This window comes from Emys orbicularis, chromosome 10, assembly GCF_028017835.1.
Source record: "Emys orbicularis isolate rEmyOrb1 chromosome 10, rEmyOrb1.hap1, whole genome shotgun sequence".
NCBI lineage: Eukaryota > Metazoa > Chordata > Testudines > Emydidae > Emys > Emys orbicularis.
Genome location: NC_088692.1, coordinates 17,493,799 through 17,510,690, shown reverse-complemented (window position 1 = coordinate 17,510,690; position 16,892 = coordinate 17,493,799). Strand labels below are relative to the sequence as shown.

General features: G+C 46.8%; 1 protein-coding gene across 1 annotated transcript in view; it reads left to right on the top strand.

The window, feature by feature from the left end:
* Positions 1 to 16,892, top strand: part of IQCK (IQ motif containing K) — a 95,208-nt gene that overhangs the window by 16,729 nt on the left and 61,587 nt on the right. The window contains exons 5-6 of the mRNA XM_065412757.1: positions 11,218 to 11,270; positions 11,414 to 11,491. Coding sequence (XP_065268829.1) covers positions 11,218 to 11,270; positions 11,414 to 11,491 — 131 coding nt within the window. The remainder of the gene's footprint in view (positions 1 to 11,217; positions 11,271 to 11,413; positions 11,492 to 16,892) is intronic.

Here is a 16,892-nt window from a genome sequence, read left to right as displayed (position 1 = left end):
GGTGGCACTTGACTTACCCCCCATTTTGTTTCCATACTGTGGCCTTCCCTGACTGCTGTAGCAGTTGTGGGCTGCATGGGCCCCAAAGCACATTTTGCAAGCATGCCTAACTTTGCAGATGCTCCAAAAACATCCACTTTCAATAAATGCCGAGCAAATGTCATTACGCGCCTCGGGCATCTGGTGAACTTGTGGTGGAACAAACAGGCCACTGTCAGTGTGAAAATCAGGCCCCCATAGTATCATCCCCTTTAACCACAGCATATGTTGCAATGTGTCCCACTGGATCCCTGTTTATGTTGCAGCCCTCAATCTAAACTGTTGGTCATAGTTAAACCAAGCCATGCCCCTAAACATATTATATGCCCACCTGATTATATTCATATATTTGAATAATACTGGGCTTCTGTCTGGGTAAATCTCTGCAATAATGCCCGCATATATTAAGAAGGTGGCTTCCCCAATTTTCCTATGTTCTAGCCACCCTTGGCCATGTCATGGCCCTGCTTGCTCTGCCCTGGCTTACTTTCTGTCAGCACCTCCCTGTGCAGCAATGATAATATGTCTATATATTCACCTTTCAAAATGTTATCTTTAGTAGTACCAAGCAGGTGAACTCCTATCGAGTCAGCCACCCCAGCTTAACCATACTTGCAACTGACCATTGGGGCACCTTAGTGTCCTGTTGCCCCCGGTCAGCAGTTTCTATCTCAGAAATTCACATTCCTATCAGTGGGTGAGTTAAAGGGTGCTCAACAACCTCCCTCTCCCTGCTATGGGCTTCCACCCCCTGGTGAGGGTCCTGCCCTGCCTGACTATTGTCTGTCCCCCAAACTCGAGCCCATGTTGGGTGTTCAGTACTGCCACCTCCAGACCCCCTCCCCCACCCATGAAAGCTCCCAGCTGCTGCAATACCTGAAGGTTAGCTTCTTACAGTTGTGTAATGCCATTAGTCTCTATAGATGATGTGTATAACCCAGACATTCCTGACACAATTCCTAAGACATCAGATCCCTCCCATAACCTACTGGCTAGTTCTGTTACACCACTAATTTTGGTGTCTCCTGCCCTCCAGGGAGAGAGGGGAAAGTGGCCACCTTCCCCTTCCCCGTTTAGGTCCTCTATGTGGAGAATTGTGCAAGTTCCCTGAACCCCCAGTGAGGTACCTGTTACAGTTACACATTGCTGCATTGCAGGGAAGGGAATCACTTTCAAACACTGCTCCTGCAACCTTCTTCTGGGGTTGATTACACTCACCACTGCCAGTCATGTGCTCCCCTGTTCTGAAATCAGTTTGTTCAAATGTCCTGGCTCTGGGCGACCCTCTACACACTGTAAGCCTTGTAGTGCAGCCTGTTGTCAAGGGTCAAGAAGGATGAGGATGGAGTGCTGGTTCTCAGCTTTGGTTAAGATGAGGTCATTAGAGAGTTTGGCAAGAGTGGTTTGACTGGAGTGCGAGGGGTGAAGGTAGCACTGGAGAGAGTCTACGATGGAACTGAAGGAGAACTCCAGACAGATTATAAACCATTCGTTCAATGAGCTTAGAGACAGAAGGGAGATGGGATAGTAGCTGGAGCAAGTGGGGTAAAGGATGATATTTTTTTTTAAATGGGAGAGAGACTAAAGCATGCTTGTATTGTCAGGGGAAAGAGCCAGAGGATAGTGAGAGGTGAAGGAGAAGGGTAAGGGAAGGATGAGGATTGGTTTGAGATAGATCAGGAGATGGGATGGAAGGGGATCACTGGGGCAAGTGGTGGCATTAGAGGAAAGTAAATGAGAAACTTCTGCATCTGTGACAAGGAAGGAGGAGGAAAGAGTTGTAGGAAAGTCATGTTGTATTTTGTCACTTTTCTCTCGAAAGAAATTGGTGAGATCCAGTGCAGAGAGAGAAGTGGAACAGGAGTTTAAAATTTTAAAATAGGCTGTTGCACTATAAAGTCCAAATAAATAATAGGAAATTCAACAACATTAGTATTAAGAATAACCAACTGATGGGTGTATTCTCAGACTTCATGCTGATATGAAAAATAGGTTGCAAAAAACGACATTTTTAGATTAGAGATGAAAGAGACCATTATGTCACCCAGGGTCTCCCCCTGCTGAAGCAGGATTTTTCCCTATGGTATGTTTTCTCGTGCTTTGTCCACTCTGCTTTCTGTTGTTGCCAGTGTAGGGACTTTTTCCACCTCTTCTCACTTGAGAATTGAGTAATGCATTCATTTTTCAGAATAAAAATTTAACAAAGTTTAAACATTTTTATTACCATTATTCTGACATTCCTTTCAGGTTGTATACAAATAGCCACAGAAAAGGGAGGTTGGAGCTGGACCTCTGACAAAATATATTACATTAAAAAAGTACAGTATATACAGGAAAGTGAATGGAATTGTGGTCATAATGAATTCATCTAGACATTAACAATATTTTTGTCCTTAACACACAACGTGTAAGATAAAGAATGGAAAATGATTCCCGTGTATAAATAGTTTATAAACACATCAGCAGGTTAACAATACACATTGTGCAGACGTTTCCTGTGTTTGTCCTGATCAGTGCAGCATAGGAGGAATGTGCCAGGAGCAGGTCAATTTATGTCACTTTTTTCCTTCTAAAGTCAGGCTGCTGTACAATCACCAATTTCACTGATTAACAGTGATAACAGTTGCATATTGCAGTGGTTTTCAAACTTTTTTTCTGGGGACCCAGTTGAAAAAAGTTGTTGATGCCTGCAACCCAATGGAGCTGGGGATGAGGGGTTTGGGGTGGGGGAGGGGCTCAGGGCTGGGGCAAAGGGTTGGCGTGCAGGGGTGAAGGCTGAGGGTTGGGGCCGGGAATGAGGGGTTCAGGGTGTGGGAGAGGGCTCTGGGCTGGGGCAGGGGTGTGGGAGGGGGTCAGGGCTCTGGACTAGGGGTGCAGGCTCTGGGGTGGGGCCAGGGATGAGGGGTTCAGGGTGTGGGAGAGGGCTCTGGGCTGGGACAGGGGTGTGGGAGGGGGTCAGGGCTCTGGACTAGGGGTGCAGGCTCTGGGGTGGGGCCAGAGATGAGGGGTTTGGGGTGGGCTCAGGGCAGGGGCAGGGGGTTGGGGTGCGGGAGGGGGTCAGGGCTCTGGGCTGGGGCCGGGGATGAGGGGGTTGGGGTGCAGGAAGGGGGGGCTCAGGGCTGGGGCAGGGGATTGGGGCACGGTGTTAGGGTGCGGACTTGCCTCCGGCTGCTCCCGGTCAGCAGTGCAGCTGGGGTGCACCACGGACCGCGCTGCATCCCGGAAACGGCCAGCAGCGGGTCTGGCTCCTAGGCAGAGGCGCGCAAACAGCTCTGTGCGACTCTCGCCCGCAGGCACCATCCCCCCAGTTTCCATTGGTCGGTTGACAGCCAATGGGAGTGCGGAGCTGGTGCTCAGGGTGGGGGCAGCACGCGGAGCCACGTGCCCCTCCTCTCTCTCTCCCCCCCCCCCAGAAGCCAGACCTGCTGCTGGCCGCTTCCAGGGGATAGCGCAGTGTTGGAAACGGTAGGCACTAGCCTGCCTTAGCTGGGCAGCACCGCTGACCGGACTTTTAACACCCCGGTCGGCAGTGCTGACCAGAGCGAGGTGACCTAGCGCCTGACATGCCGCGACCCAGTACCGAGTCATGACCCACAGTTTGAAAAACACTGGCATAGCGTATAAAAACCTTATAATGGGCCAAATTCATCCCTGGTATAAGTCCACTAACTTTAATAGAGATACACCAATGATGAATTTGGCTGATTGTTTTCAATGGTGACTGCACCACTGTTTTGATTAGTTACTCTTATAGTATTCATTGCAGAGGAAAGAGTAAATTACTTCAAACAGAGTGAACGCTAGATCATTAGTACCTTCCTGTCAACGAAATACAGATTTTACTTTATTCTAAAACAATTCACTGTCTGATGGGTCCATTAAATAGTGTCTAGTTTAATACTATGACTTAGAAAAACCATAGTATAAAGAGATCAAGCCAAAGTCTGCCGGTTAGTTTTAGGTATAATCAAGGTCAGGACTTGGCCCTCTAGATAAGATGTTAATTCTTGATGACCTAACAGAAAGCTCTCTTGTGAAGGAGCTGGCCTTTTAGAGCTCAGAACTACAGTGTTCTCATGTTCTAGGAACCGCATCTGGTATTGTCATGACAAGCCCAGGAAAACTCCTCTGGGAGAATTCTTTGTTTCTGCACATCCAGATGCTGGAATGGAAATTAGCTGTACGTGAACTCTGAGAATTTTGCTGTGAAGCAGCTCTGGCCTGATAACGTTTTACCATTATGTCTTCCCCCCCACCAGTTTTCTAAAATATTGTTCAAACTTTCCTCTCTCCCAGGGCCATATCTGTGTGTCAGCATATATGCTTTTTATGCTGTGATTCCTGTGTCAGGTAAAGACCATGGCATGGGCCACATCATACCTTCCTATGGGAGGGGAAGACTTACCAGGAAAACATACTTGGAATTTCCAAGGTATCATCCCTTTCAGTTGCGGCTCTAGCTTTTAACCTCAGATCTGTGGCCGCTTAGCCATATGGATGCCCTGAGTCTTTCACTTCGGAGAACTAGCCCTTCACTGCTGCTCCTGATCCCCTCTCTTCCATTGGAACATTCCACTGGTCCCCAGTTCATCTCTTTGCACTAATCCCCTACCCTTTAGGAGAAGCATATTATGTACAACAGCTTTTTCTCCGTCTGCCCACACCCTCTAACGCCTGTGGCAGCTCAGTTGCATCATATTCATGCAGAGGAAGGGAATCCATGGATTTGGGATAAAGGGATAATATGGCAAGTAGGCTCCACTCTTTCAACTACAAAATCTTCAGATACATATCTATTGTATTTTCCCAGGCAGAAGGCGGAAGCACCTTCCTTTGGTTCACTTAAAACTAGACTTGAAAAAGCAACAAACACTCTGGGAGCCTCCTGGCTCTACATCCCTGGATTGGGTGGATTCTGAAAGAACACTTTCTCCTTGCTGAGAGTCCTTTCTTTGTTTAGGGTTATGGTGGAGCTTAGCTGGAGATTCTCTTTTTCAGCTGGCATGCTGAATAGCTTTTCCAAGGTGGGGAAGGCTGTCTGCCTTATTCCCTTTGAATGGAGGTAAGCCCTTTCCTTCTTGATTGTGTATGGAGTCTTAGTGTGGGTTATGTACACATCATAGATTTCACCTACTCCCTTCTCCCAAAGACCCCAAGCCCCTGAGTGCACCAAGCAAAAGCTACACCTTACACCTCCCCCAACACACACACATCCCTTTGCAGGACAGAAATGGCATAATGTGGCACCATCCCTGTTCTGTTGCATCTTGAAAGACTTAAGGTAGCAAGGACAGATACCACTTCATGCACCAGGCATATAGGAATTTCAGAGGGACAGGGTCTGTGACCAGTGTGAAGTGGTTCCCTAAGTCATAGCGGAGGGCCTCAATCAGCTTGACAGCTAAACTCTCCTCCTTACTTGAAGAGTAGGCTTTACCTCAAGGAAACCGCGTTCTACTTTGATAGGCACTGAGTGCCTCTGTCCCTTAGAGTCTTCTGAAGCTCCCCCTGGGTACTGCAGATCTTTACGACACCTAATGCAGGGCAGTACCTAATTCGCACCATCAGGCTCTAAGTCTGTGCTTTAAAAGCAAATATGATCCACCATCCATGAACATTCATTTATGCTGTAGACTACAGGTGCTCTGTTTTATAATTATTGTTTAGGGCCCCTAGAATCAATTATTCAGGTGAAAAACGCAGTATCATTATAAATATAAAATCACCTCTATTTAAAGTTGTTTGTGTTCATTTTATTTTTTTAATTCATAAAATGTACCTATTACCACCTGTAGGTACATCTACATAAATTATAAGATTGCATAAATTGAAGCAATATACTAACACAATGCTAACTGGGGAACGCAAAATGCCCCCTCCGCAAAAGAAAATGTAAAGCCCATCTCTAGCACCCCTTAGACAAAAATGAGGTCAGTTTTGAAGGTAAGCAAACTCAAGCTCTATCAGATCAACAGGGCCTCAAATTCCAGAACTGAGAACTGCCCAACGGAGAACACCCAGTCTGCAAACCTTGGACGTTCAAGTTTGTGAACTTTTAGAAAGAGCACCTCTGCTTCTCTCCACTGTTAGGTTGGAGCACAGAGAGACAATCGCTAGGAAAATGAGGATCCCAGTCAAAACCCATGCTTTGAATTTCACTTGGAAGCGTACACTGTGCAGCATTGTGTAGTGTAAGTAAACAGCCACATTCTGCACAAGTCTTTAAGGCTAGTCCCAGGCAGAGCACTCTACAAAATCCTGTCTGTTGGTAACTGTGGGGCGGTCTGCATTCAACAGTGAATGTCACCACTTTTTCCCCAAGCAAAATTTAAAAATTGTGCTCTTGACAACTTCTGCTCCCTCTGAATCCAAGAGCACCTCAGGATGCCAAGCCAGCTGAAAGGTGGACTAATTCAACAGGCAGCCTTCATTGGCAAAGTTCCTATTAGTCCTGGGATGAATTTCAAAAGCTGTTGTACACTTGATCAATAGTACACCACTGCTCCTATGAAGTTTACAAGGTGAGTTTAAGGGGGTGCAAACTCAGCTCCCTCTGCCCTAAAAGATTTACAGTCCTGGCCCTTTAAAATTCTTCCTGTGCTGCCAAGGAATGTCTGGGAAAACCAATCTGTCAATTTTCTGGTTCACAAGCAAAGAATAACTTAGATTGTAACCTCTTTGGAGCAGGGACTGTTTTTTTGTTCTGTGTTTGTACTGTGCCTAGCACAACAGGGACCTAGTCCATGACTAGCGTGGTAATGCTGATAATAGCATTGCTGATTAGAGGAGGAAGTCATGACATTAGCTGTCTGCAGCAATTTGCTCTTTTGAGGGCAGAGGAAGAGAAGGGGAGCTCACAGAAGGTGTCTTTTCAGGAATAGCTGCAAATGCATTAGGAACTGCAAGTGCATTAGTCCTTTTTCGTAAGTCCAGTGCATCTGTCTGCTGCTCCCAAGGCCTGGCACAGAATTCTGCCAATTGGTCCCGAATGCTGCTTGCTGCATTTGGCCCCGAGTCATTAATTCTGCCCTATGTTCTCAGTTCCAGCTATGAAATCCTGGCACTAGTCCCCTAATGCTGGCTGCTGCTTGTAATCTTGATTCCTGAATCATTCCTGCTGCTTCTACAGCTAGGTAGAATTCCTAGCTGTAGAAGCAGGTATTCCTGGCTAGTGGTGCTCTTAGAGCCAAATTGCTGTACATTTATAGGCCATGGGAGTTTTGCGGTTGACTTCAACTAGATCATTATTTGATCCCTAGTCCTTAATCTTGCATTGCTTCTGGTTCTGTGTCCTTCACCCTAGCAGTGTTCACTTGATCTTTATCTCCAAATGTCGCTTTTGAGCGTTTTTGTGCATTTAGTTTGGGAGGTTGCACCGCACATAGGGCTTTATCCTTGAATGTTAGTAATGTGCAGTGTATTTGTGGACCCGGATGTGCGCGTGCTTTGCGAAGGTCACACAAAGTTTCCACGTCCCTCTCTGGACCACCTAACAGATAATGCTTTTAGCTGAGCAATGGCACAATACTTTGACTGTTCTGTGTGCGCCTGGGTATGCACAACACGTCCACGCTGGCCCCAAACAAAAGAACAGCAACATTTCTTCCATTTTTTTCTCTGCTTCAGAAGTGATTCAGTCTCTCAGCGTGCCCCTTGCAGATGAGGTTGCTTGCCCATTTTAATAGTAGTTCTGGCAGTACTTGCTAACTGTATGGAATGAAACTTCAAAACAAAATAGCGCTGTAAATACCATTAGAAACAATGCATCTGCTGTGAAAAGAAAAGAAATGTTGTCATTATGCAGTTTATTTATGGTTAGCTAATTTAAATGATTTTCAGAGCATTTACTTAAGATGCCTGCTTTCATTTCCCCACAGTTATATTTTAGTGTTTTCATAATGCTGTCTTTTAGAAAGCTACAATGTGTTTGAATTGAATAGTAAGGTATAATTGAAGAGAAAATAAACTTTCATTTTACTATTGTGTATGGCAACAACGGAACAGCTTGTTTATTAGTGTCTAGTGCAAGTGCAATAGAGCCAGCCAGTATCTTGAGTAGAAAAGTGGTGTGTTAATTGCATAATATTTGATTGCATTAAACATATAAAAGCAAAAGTTTCAATTATGTATCCTTTTTATAAGTACAGAAGTCACCTTTGTGCATGCATATCAGTTTTGGTATGATCTTTAATGTTGCCAAACAATCTAAAATTATCCTGGCCTAAAAACATTTTTAATGGAGTCACCCAGGGCCCTGGATTTCAGATTATACTAATGTTTGTTTTTATAATGCTAAATTGAATGTTTAAATATATACATTTTTGCTTGGTTTGGGGTTTTTTGAACATTATTACAAAAGTTAAAAGGGTAATTTCCAGTAATGTCAACCCCAGGTATTCAAAAGTCATACATAAGTCAGACCCCCCAGAAATCATAAGATTGGCTGAAAAAATGAGTTTTTCAAACTCAAAAAAATGTTGAGTTCTTTTTATTTACCTTCTGTTTTATTTTTAAGCACTTAAGGCTCAGAATTTTCAAGCTTTTCCCCTCCCCCAACCATAAGGGCTAGAAACGTATTTACTTGTTAAATGAAAGTTGAGATTCTCACATGATCACTTGTCTCCAGGAGTTGGGGCTTCTAAGAAAAACACCAACTATTGCGAGACTCTCAGAAAAACCCTTGAAAGTTGGCAACTCCTATTTCAACGATACTTTACCTGGGGGACTGAAGATATAGGACCAGAATGTCCCTGGCCATAGTGCTGTTGCTTCTTCCTCCAGACACCACAGACAAGGGCTAGAGACAATCACAGTCTCTATGCTCCTTCTGTTTTCCTATGGATGCACAAATTTCCCCAAAGTGGGGTATGGGCCTGCTCCCCTTCACACCTGCCTGCCTATTGAATTGGTCAGGTGCACTGGGGAAAGTAGGGTGACCAGACAGAAAATGTGAAAAATCGGGACGGGGGTGAGGGGTAATAGGAGCCTATATAAGAAAAAGACCCCAAAATCGGGACTGTCCCTATAAAATTGGGACATCTGGTCACCCTAGGGGCAAGCAGCTTGCATGATTTAAGCACAATGCCTCCTTCAGCTCCATTAGATTGATGAAGGTTCACACTATCTCCTACATACAGCTGTGGTTCAATGCTATTATCTTGTCCATAATAGGGGTCCAATTAAAAAAAAGAGAGGCTGGAGTCTTGTGTATCTACTGGTAAGGTTTTGTATGGAAAAGATTATTAAGTTTTCTATACACAACAGCCAACATTACTTTACAGATTAGATTACTTTTATTTTAGATTAAGGAAAATAACAACAAAGTGTGGACTAGATCATGGGATATTCTGGATGCCCTCAACTTCTACTGATTTCAATGGGAATTGAGGGTGCTCAGTATATTGCAGGAACAGGCTTGTGTGGCTGAATGCTGCCATCAGATACATAGATGTAGCTTCCTGTGTCCTCAGTGGAGCTGTGCTTGATTATACTGGTGCTGAACTTGGCCTCTTAATTTTAAGAACAAGGCCATGAATTCTGCCAGGCATACTTGCCAGCTAGGTTCTTGGGACCTAGCACATTCTGCTTACCATCCTTCCGGTCCTCCCTTGCCTCAACAATGTCAGATTCTAATGAGCACATTGGAGTTCATAATATACGTATCTTGTCTCCTGTTATAAGTGAATGGTAGTGCATTTTGTTCCAGAATTGGGTAGTGTGTTTCTGAATCCGTTCTTTGTGTGTGTTGCAATCATTTGAACACTTTGATGTGCCATGTTAATCAAAAGTGAGAAAGTATTTATATCAAAGTGAAATTCTATGATGATGATGAAAAATGTCAGTCATAAGTAGGTTAAGGAGACTTTGTAAGAATGAGATAACACCTTTGAATACAATGTACAGTAATATACAGCAGTTTCTTACATCAAATCCATTAATTCCTTCAATCAAAGAAACCACCATTTGGAAGGAATGATACTGGGAAGGAATTTGTTATAACTACAGTGCAACAAGCATTAAGATCCTAGTGTAAATGTAAAAATGGAAAAATTTCCTTTACAGTAACTCCTCACTTAAAGTCGTCCCGGTTAATGTTGTTTCGTTGTTATGTTGCTGATCAATTAGGGAACATGCTCGTTTAAAGTTGTGCAATGCTCCCTTCCAACGTCATTTGGCAGCCGTCTGCTTTGTCTACTGCTTGCAGGAAGAGCAGCCTGTTGCAGCTAGCTGGTGGGGGCTTCGAACCAGGGTGGACCAGCAGCCCCCTATCAGCTCCCCACTCCCCTAAGTTCCCTGTGCAGCAGCTGCCTGCAGTTCAGCTGTCCCCCTGCTCCTGCACCCCGCTTACCCCATCTTCCATAGAGCAGGGGGGACACACCAGGGCTCAGGACTGAGGGACCTTGCAGCAGCTGCGGTCTCAGCAAGCTGATCTAATTAACAAGGCAGTGTACTTAAAGGGGAAATGCGCATATCTCTCTCACACACATACTGTGTGTGTCTCTGTCTGCGATGTCTCCCCTCCCTCCATTCCTGCTGCCTTGTAGAGTGTGAGAGTTAACCCTTGAGGGCTCAGCCAATTGCTAGTTCATCATTTAGCAGTAAGGGAAATATCCCACCCTCTGACTCCTCCACCTCAACCAAGCTTCACAATCATCATCACTGTGTACCAGTATTAAATTGTTTGTTTAAAACTTATACTCTGTGTGTGTGTGTGTGTGTGTGTGTGAGTGTGTGTGTGTGTGTGTGTATATATATATATATATATATATATATATATATATATATATATATATATATATATATAGTCTTTTGTCTGGTGAAAAAAATTTCCCTGGAACCTAACCCCTTCATTTACATTAATTCTTATGGGGAAATTGGATTCGCTTAACATCGTTTCGCTTAAAGTCGAATTTTTCAGGAACAGAACTACAATGTTAAGTGAGGAGTTACTGTACTCATATTTAGACTTGGCTTGAAAAGTGGTTCCACAAATGAAATTTCTACAGCTTTGGCTAAACCATAGATGCTTGGCAATTGCAAAATTAAAATAGACACAATAATGTACTGTATATTTTATTCAACAATGGCAAGCAACTTAGCTGCAGTTCCTCAGCACTAGTTAAAATGTGTGACCAGTCCAAAGGTAATAAATAATTTGAAACTATCTTCTATCTTTAGAGAAAAAGGACCAAATTTATCGCCTGTGATTTTCTGACTGAGTGGTTGTACAAGTAAGTTAATTCTGTTTCTAAATATTAACTTTGTCCAATGATTCAGCAACATAAATTTACAAATAGAATAACAACAATTGAGATGAATGTTGTTGTTTTCTTGTTAACTGTATTTTAAAAAATATATATGGTATAATTATCAGCCAGAATCCAAAGAGGAAAGATGAGCCATTCACAGAATTCTTCTCCATCCCTTTTGTGAAGGACTGGCTAAAGGACCAGTAAGTATTATGCAATATTCAAATAGTATTCTTTTTTTTTCTCATCTCCTCCCACCCCCAAATAACAGAGCTTAAATGTGTTAAAATTGTCCCCTTTGGAGTGTCCTTCACTATTCTTGCATAACAAAGGGTCTTTGTGGAGCTTATTAATTTGGTAGTTATAAGATATTTTGTGCCAGGATCATTTGCACAGAAAGTGTTGTGGGAATGCTAAACATTTCATTATTCTGAAGTGCAGGGAATTTCAAATTGCCTGATGGTATTATTAAAATCCTTATACTAATGAACAAATAACCCTGGTTTTAAATACTGCTTGCTAATGCGATGATTAGGAACCTCTTTGAAGTTTAGAAATTTGTTCCTCCAGAGTGTGACCAGCTTGTTTAAAAATCCCTGTAGTAATACTTGGCAGGGAAATGCATTTCTTCTGCATATTATTCATGATTTTGTATCTAAGGGCTGGTCTACACGGGGGGGGGGATCGATCTAAGATACGCAACTTCAGCTATGCGAATAGCGTAGCTGAAGTCGAAGTATCTTGGATCGAATTACCTGGGGTCCACATGGTGCGGGATCGACGGCCGCGGCTCCCCCGTCGACTGCGCTACCGCCGCTCGCTCTGGTGGAGTTCCGGAGTCAATGGTGAGCGCGTTTGGGGATCGATATATCACGTCTTAACGAGACGCGATATATCGATCCCGGATAAATCGATTGCTACCCGCCGATATGGCGGGTAGTGAAGACGTACCCTAAGAGATGACACTTTCTGTTTCTAGAGTAAAGTGTGAATTGTCTCCCTCTACAGCTTTCCCCATTACTCCTCCAATACAGGGCTGTGTCATAGTTTTGGAGGAATCTTTTTCTTCTTGGTTGCATGACTTGTCCAGCAATGGAGCTGTTGCTTGACAAGAGAATAGGGGGGAAATAACAGCCCACAATGAAGGAGTAATGAAATTCTATGGGCCAGATTTTCAAGAGAATTCCCATTTAAGCACCTTTAATGATGTGGCCAGATTTGTTACCAGTGGAAGCTTTTGGGTGCTGAGGACTTTTGAAAATCTGTCCATTTCATTAAGATGCCAAAATGGGAGCTGAGCTTTCTTGAAAATCTTGCTATAGGGTTCCACTTGGAAAAATCTAAAACTCGGAGTCACTGCCTCAGAGAGAGAATAGCTTCTTGACATTCATAGGCCTTTGAAGAGAGCAGGGTAAATGAGAAGTGGACCCTCAAGCCTGGTCTATACTACACAGTTAGATTGATGTAAGGCAACTTCCGTCGACCTAATTATGTCAGTGTACACACTACAACCTTGTCCCACCCATGTAAGTGCTGTACTACACCGACATCATAACTCCACCTCCACGAGAGGCGCAGGGCTTATGTCGGTGTAGTTAGGAACATGCAGTGTCTGTGTAGACACTGTGTTACTTACATCACAGCCCGGCTGCCTCCATCTCTCCCCCCCACACACACTCAGGCGGGCTGTGCCTGCCTGATTCTCCACGCCCAGCCCAGCTGTGCCTGCCCAATTCCCCGCTACCCATTCAGGGAGTCGAGAAGCACGGGCAGCTGCTCCCCACTCCCAGAGTGGAGGCAAGAAGCTCAGGCAGTGTCCCCCCCACTCCCGGCGGGGAACAGGGAGGCGAGAAGCCCAGATGGCTACCCCCTGCTTCCCGTTGGGAGCAAGGAGCCGAGAGCCCGGGGGGCAGCTGGGCTACCGGTGGGGAGGCACGCAGAGCTGTGAACCCTGGCTCTCAGCCCCCCACACTGCCCTTCTTCAATCAGTAGAAGTGCTCCCGTTGAGGATGTGCACCACCGGCAGAAGGAGGGCAGTAGCTGTAAGTCGACCTAACATAGGTCAACTTAAGTCTGTAGTGTAGACATGCCCTCAGACACCTAATACAGAAATAACAAGTTTCCTCACACTTCCCTGCCAATGTGGCTCAAGTCTACCTTGGATGGACAACTTCTAGGGACTAATAGATTTCATTCTCCATGCCCATTAGCTGCTTAATATCTCAACCAACAAGATTGCCAGTTAAAGTGGCAATTTTTGTGATTTGGATGCTTGCTTTAAACTGGAGTGAGACCGTCATACTAATTTCATAGATAGTATCATACCAGATAGTATCATATTTCTGTTATTACTGACCTGGGAGTTGAAATTTTTGAAGGTGACTAAGGTCTGGTCTACACTATAGAGTTAGGTCGACTCAAGGCAGCTTACGTTGACCTAACTCTGTAAACGTCTACACTAAAATGTTGCTCCCACCAATGAAATTCGTCCGCTATGGTGACTTAATAACTCCATCTCCGCGAGAGGCGTAGTGCTTAGGTTAACGTAGTTAGGTCAACGCAGTGTCAGTATAGATACTGTTTTACTTATGTCGATTTTAGTGGCCTCCAGGAGGTGCCCCATAGTGCCCCAACCTGCCCGCTCTGGTCACCATTTTGAACTCTGCTGCCTGGAGGGCAGGTACACGGATACACACATCTCCCCTTTAAAAGCCTCGCGAATTTTTGAAATTCCATTTCCTGTTTGCTTGGTGTGGAGAGCTCACCTAGCAACTACCCAGCTGACCATGCTGGCTCCATGCTGCCTGGAGTACACAGGAGGTGGTGGATCACCTGGGTCTGTGGGGAGAAGAGGCTGTGCAGGCACAGCTCCAATCCAACCATAGAAACATCATTGTCTATGAGCAGATTGCTCAGGGCATGGGAAGAAGGGCTACAAGATGGACCGCAGCAGTGCTGCATGAAAGCCAATGTTCTGCCACAAGCATATCAAAAGGCAAGGGAGGCTAACAGTCGCTCTGGTGCAGAGTGCAGACATGCCGCTTTTATAAAGAGCTACATGCCACCCTCTACCCCGCTACCACTGCCAAGAGCCCCGTGGATACCTCATAGAATCATAGAACTGGAAGGGACCTCGAGAGGTCATCTAGTCGAGTCCCCTGCACTCATGGCAAGACTAAGTATTATCTAGACCAGGGGTGGGCAAACTTTTTGGCCTGAGGGCCACATCAGGGTTCCGAAACTATATGGAGGGCCAGGTAGGGAAGGCTGTGCCTCTTATCCGCCCCCTCCCACTTCCCGCCCCCTGACTGCCCCCCTCAGAACCTCCGACCCATCCAAACCCCCCTGTTCCTTGTCCGCTGACTGCCCCCTCCCGGGACCCACTGCCCCTAACTGCCCCCCGGGACCGCACCCCCATCCAACCCCCCCCCACTCCCTGTCCCCTGACTGCCCCGACCCCTATCCACACCCCCGCCCCCTGACAGGCCCCCCGGGACTCCCACGCCTATCCAACCGCCCCCTGCTCCCTGTCCCCTGACTGCCCTCCGGGGCCCCCTGCCCCTTATCCAACCCCCCCCTCCCCGCTCCCCGCCCCCTTACCATGCCACTCAGAGCACCAGGACTGGCAGCTGTGCCACCTGGCTGGAGCCAGCCATGCCGTGGCACACTCTAGAGCACCGGAGCAGGCTGGCGGCTCTTGCAGCCGCGCTGCCCAGAGAACTGGTAGCACAGCGAGCTGAGGCTGCGGGGGAGGGAGGACAGTAGGGGAGAGGCCGGGAGCTCAAGGGCCGGGCAGGACGGTCCCGTGGGCCGGATGTGGCCTGGGGGTCATAGTTTGCCCACCCCTGATCTAGACCATCCCTGACAGGTGTTTGTCTAACCTGCTTTTAAAAATCTCCAATGATGGAGACTCCACAGCCTCCCTAGGCAATTTATTCCAGTGCTTCACCACCCTGACAGTTAGAAAGTTTTTCCTAATGTCCACCCTAAACCATCCTTGCTGCAATTTAACCCCCATTGCGACTTCGGGGGAGTGGAGTCACAGGTTCCCAGAGTGAACAGTGAGGAGAAGGTGTTGGATGAGGAAGAGAAGGAGGAGGAGTATGGGGGACAGGCGACTAGGGGAGCCAGTGGTGCAGCGAGTCAGGAACAGTTGAGCCAGTCCCTACAGTTCAGTACTGGCAAGCCTGCTGCAGGGGAAGTAACCTCTGGTAAGTATGCAGTTTGCTTTGATATCGTAGGGACACGTGTTCATTTACTCTTTTTTAATCATGCTAGAAGAGGTAGTGAAATAACCAGTAGAGGTAGAGTTGCTATCTGCTTCTCATTCTCCTGTACTGTAAGACAGAGGGGGCCCTGCAGAACCTGTTTGTGCACCAGGATATCTCATGAATCCTCCATAGAGATCTCGAGGAAACTTTCCTGAAGGTAGTCTGCAATCCTCTGACAAAAAATTCTGGGGAGGGCTGCCTTATTTCGTCCACCGCGGTAAGACACTTTCCCATGCCATTCAGCAATTACTTCAGCAGGCACCATTTGCAAGCTAGCAGCATATGGACCCGGTCTGCAGCTGGACTCATGCAGCAGCTTTTCCCTTTTAGCCTCCATTACCCTCATGAGTGAGATATCAGCTAAAATCACCACTGCCTGTGGAAAACGGTGCCAGTGTTCAGTTCAATTGCCCTATCTGCATATACTCATGCCTGTGAGCTACTCCCTCCCCCCCGTTATTGTCCCAATTCGCCCTCTCCTCCTCCGGGCCGCACCATGAATCCCAAGGAGGAGGAGCCTGGAGGATCTCTACATCCACAACAGTGGAGCGGCTCAGCCAGATAAGGAGGAGAAGGAAGAGCATGTGGGATGACATGTTCCAAGAGATCCTGCACGCCTCTGGTGCTTTGGATACTGAGCACATGGCTTGGAGGATCACCCTTGCAGACAGAATGGACAGGGATAGGTTGGAGAGGAGAAAAGCACAGGAAAAGGAGAGAGACGTGCAGCAAGAGATGTTAGTACTTCTCAAGGAGCAAACAGACATGCTGGGGACTCTTGTTGACCTTCAGGTTCAACAGAACCATTCTCACCTCCCTCTGCAGCCCATAGAGAACCGCATTCTGGCCCCTCCCTACCAGGGCCGTCCCTACCGATATGCAAAGTACGCAGCTGCGTAGGGCACCAGGAAATTTGGGGCACCAAATTTCCTGGTGCCCTGCCCAGCTGCATGCTGCTCCAGCCCCAGCCCCGCCTCTTCCCCATGGCCCCCGCCCTTGCTCCGCCTCAGCCCTGCCCCGACTCCACCCCCTCCCCAAAGCCCCTGCCCTGCTCCGCCCTCGCCCTGCCCCTGCTCTGCCCCAGCCCCGCCCCCAATCCCCTGAGGACTGCAGCAGGGCCGGGCCTGCACTCACCGGCGGCGGGAAGTGCAGCGACCTGGCCCCAGCCACGTCACCGGTGAGTGCTGGGGGGTGGTTCCCCCCTGCCCTCCAAGCCAGTCCCCCCCCCCCACAGAGGTTTGCCCCTCCCCGCCACCCCCCATGGGCGGGCTGAGTAGGGCCCCAGAATAGTGAGGGACGGCCCTGCTCCTTACACACACCGTCACGCACATTC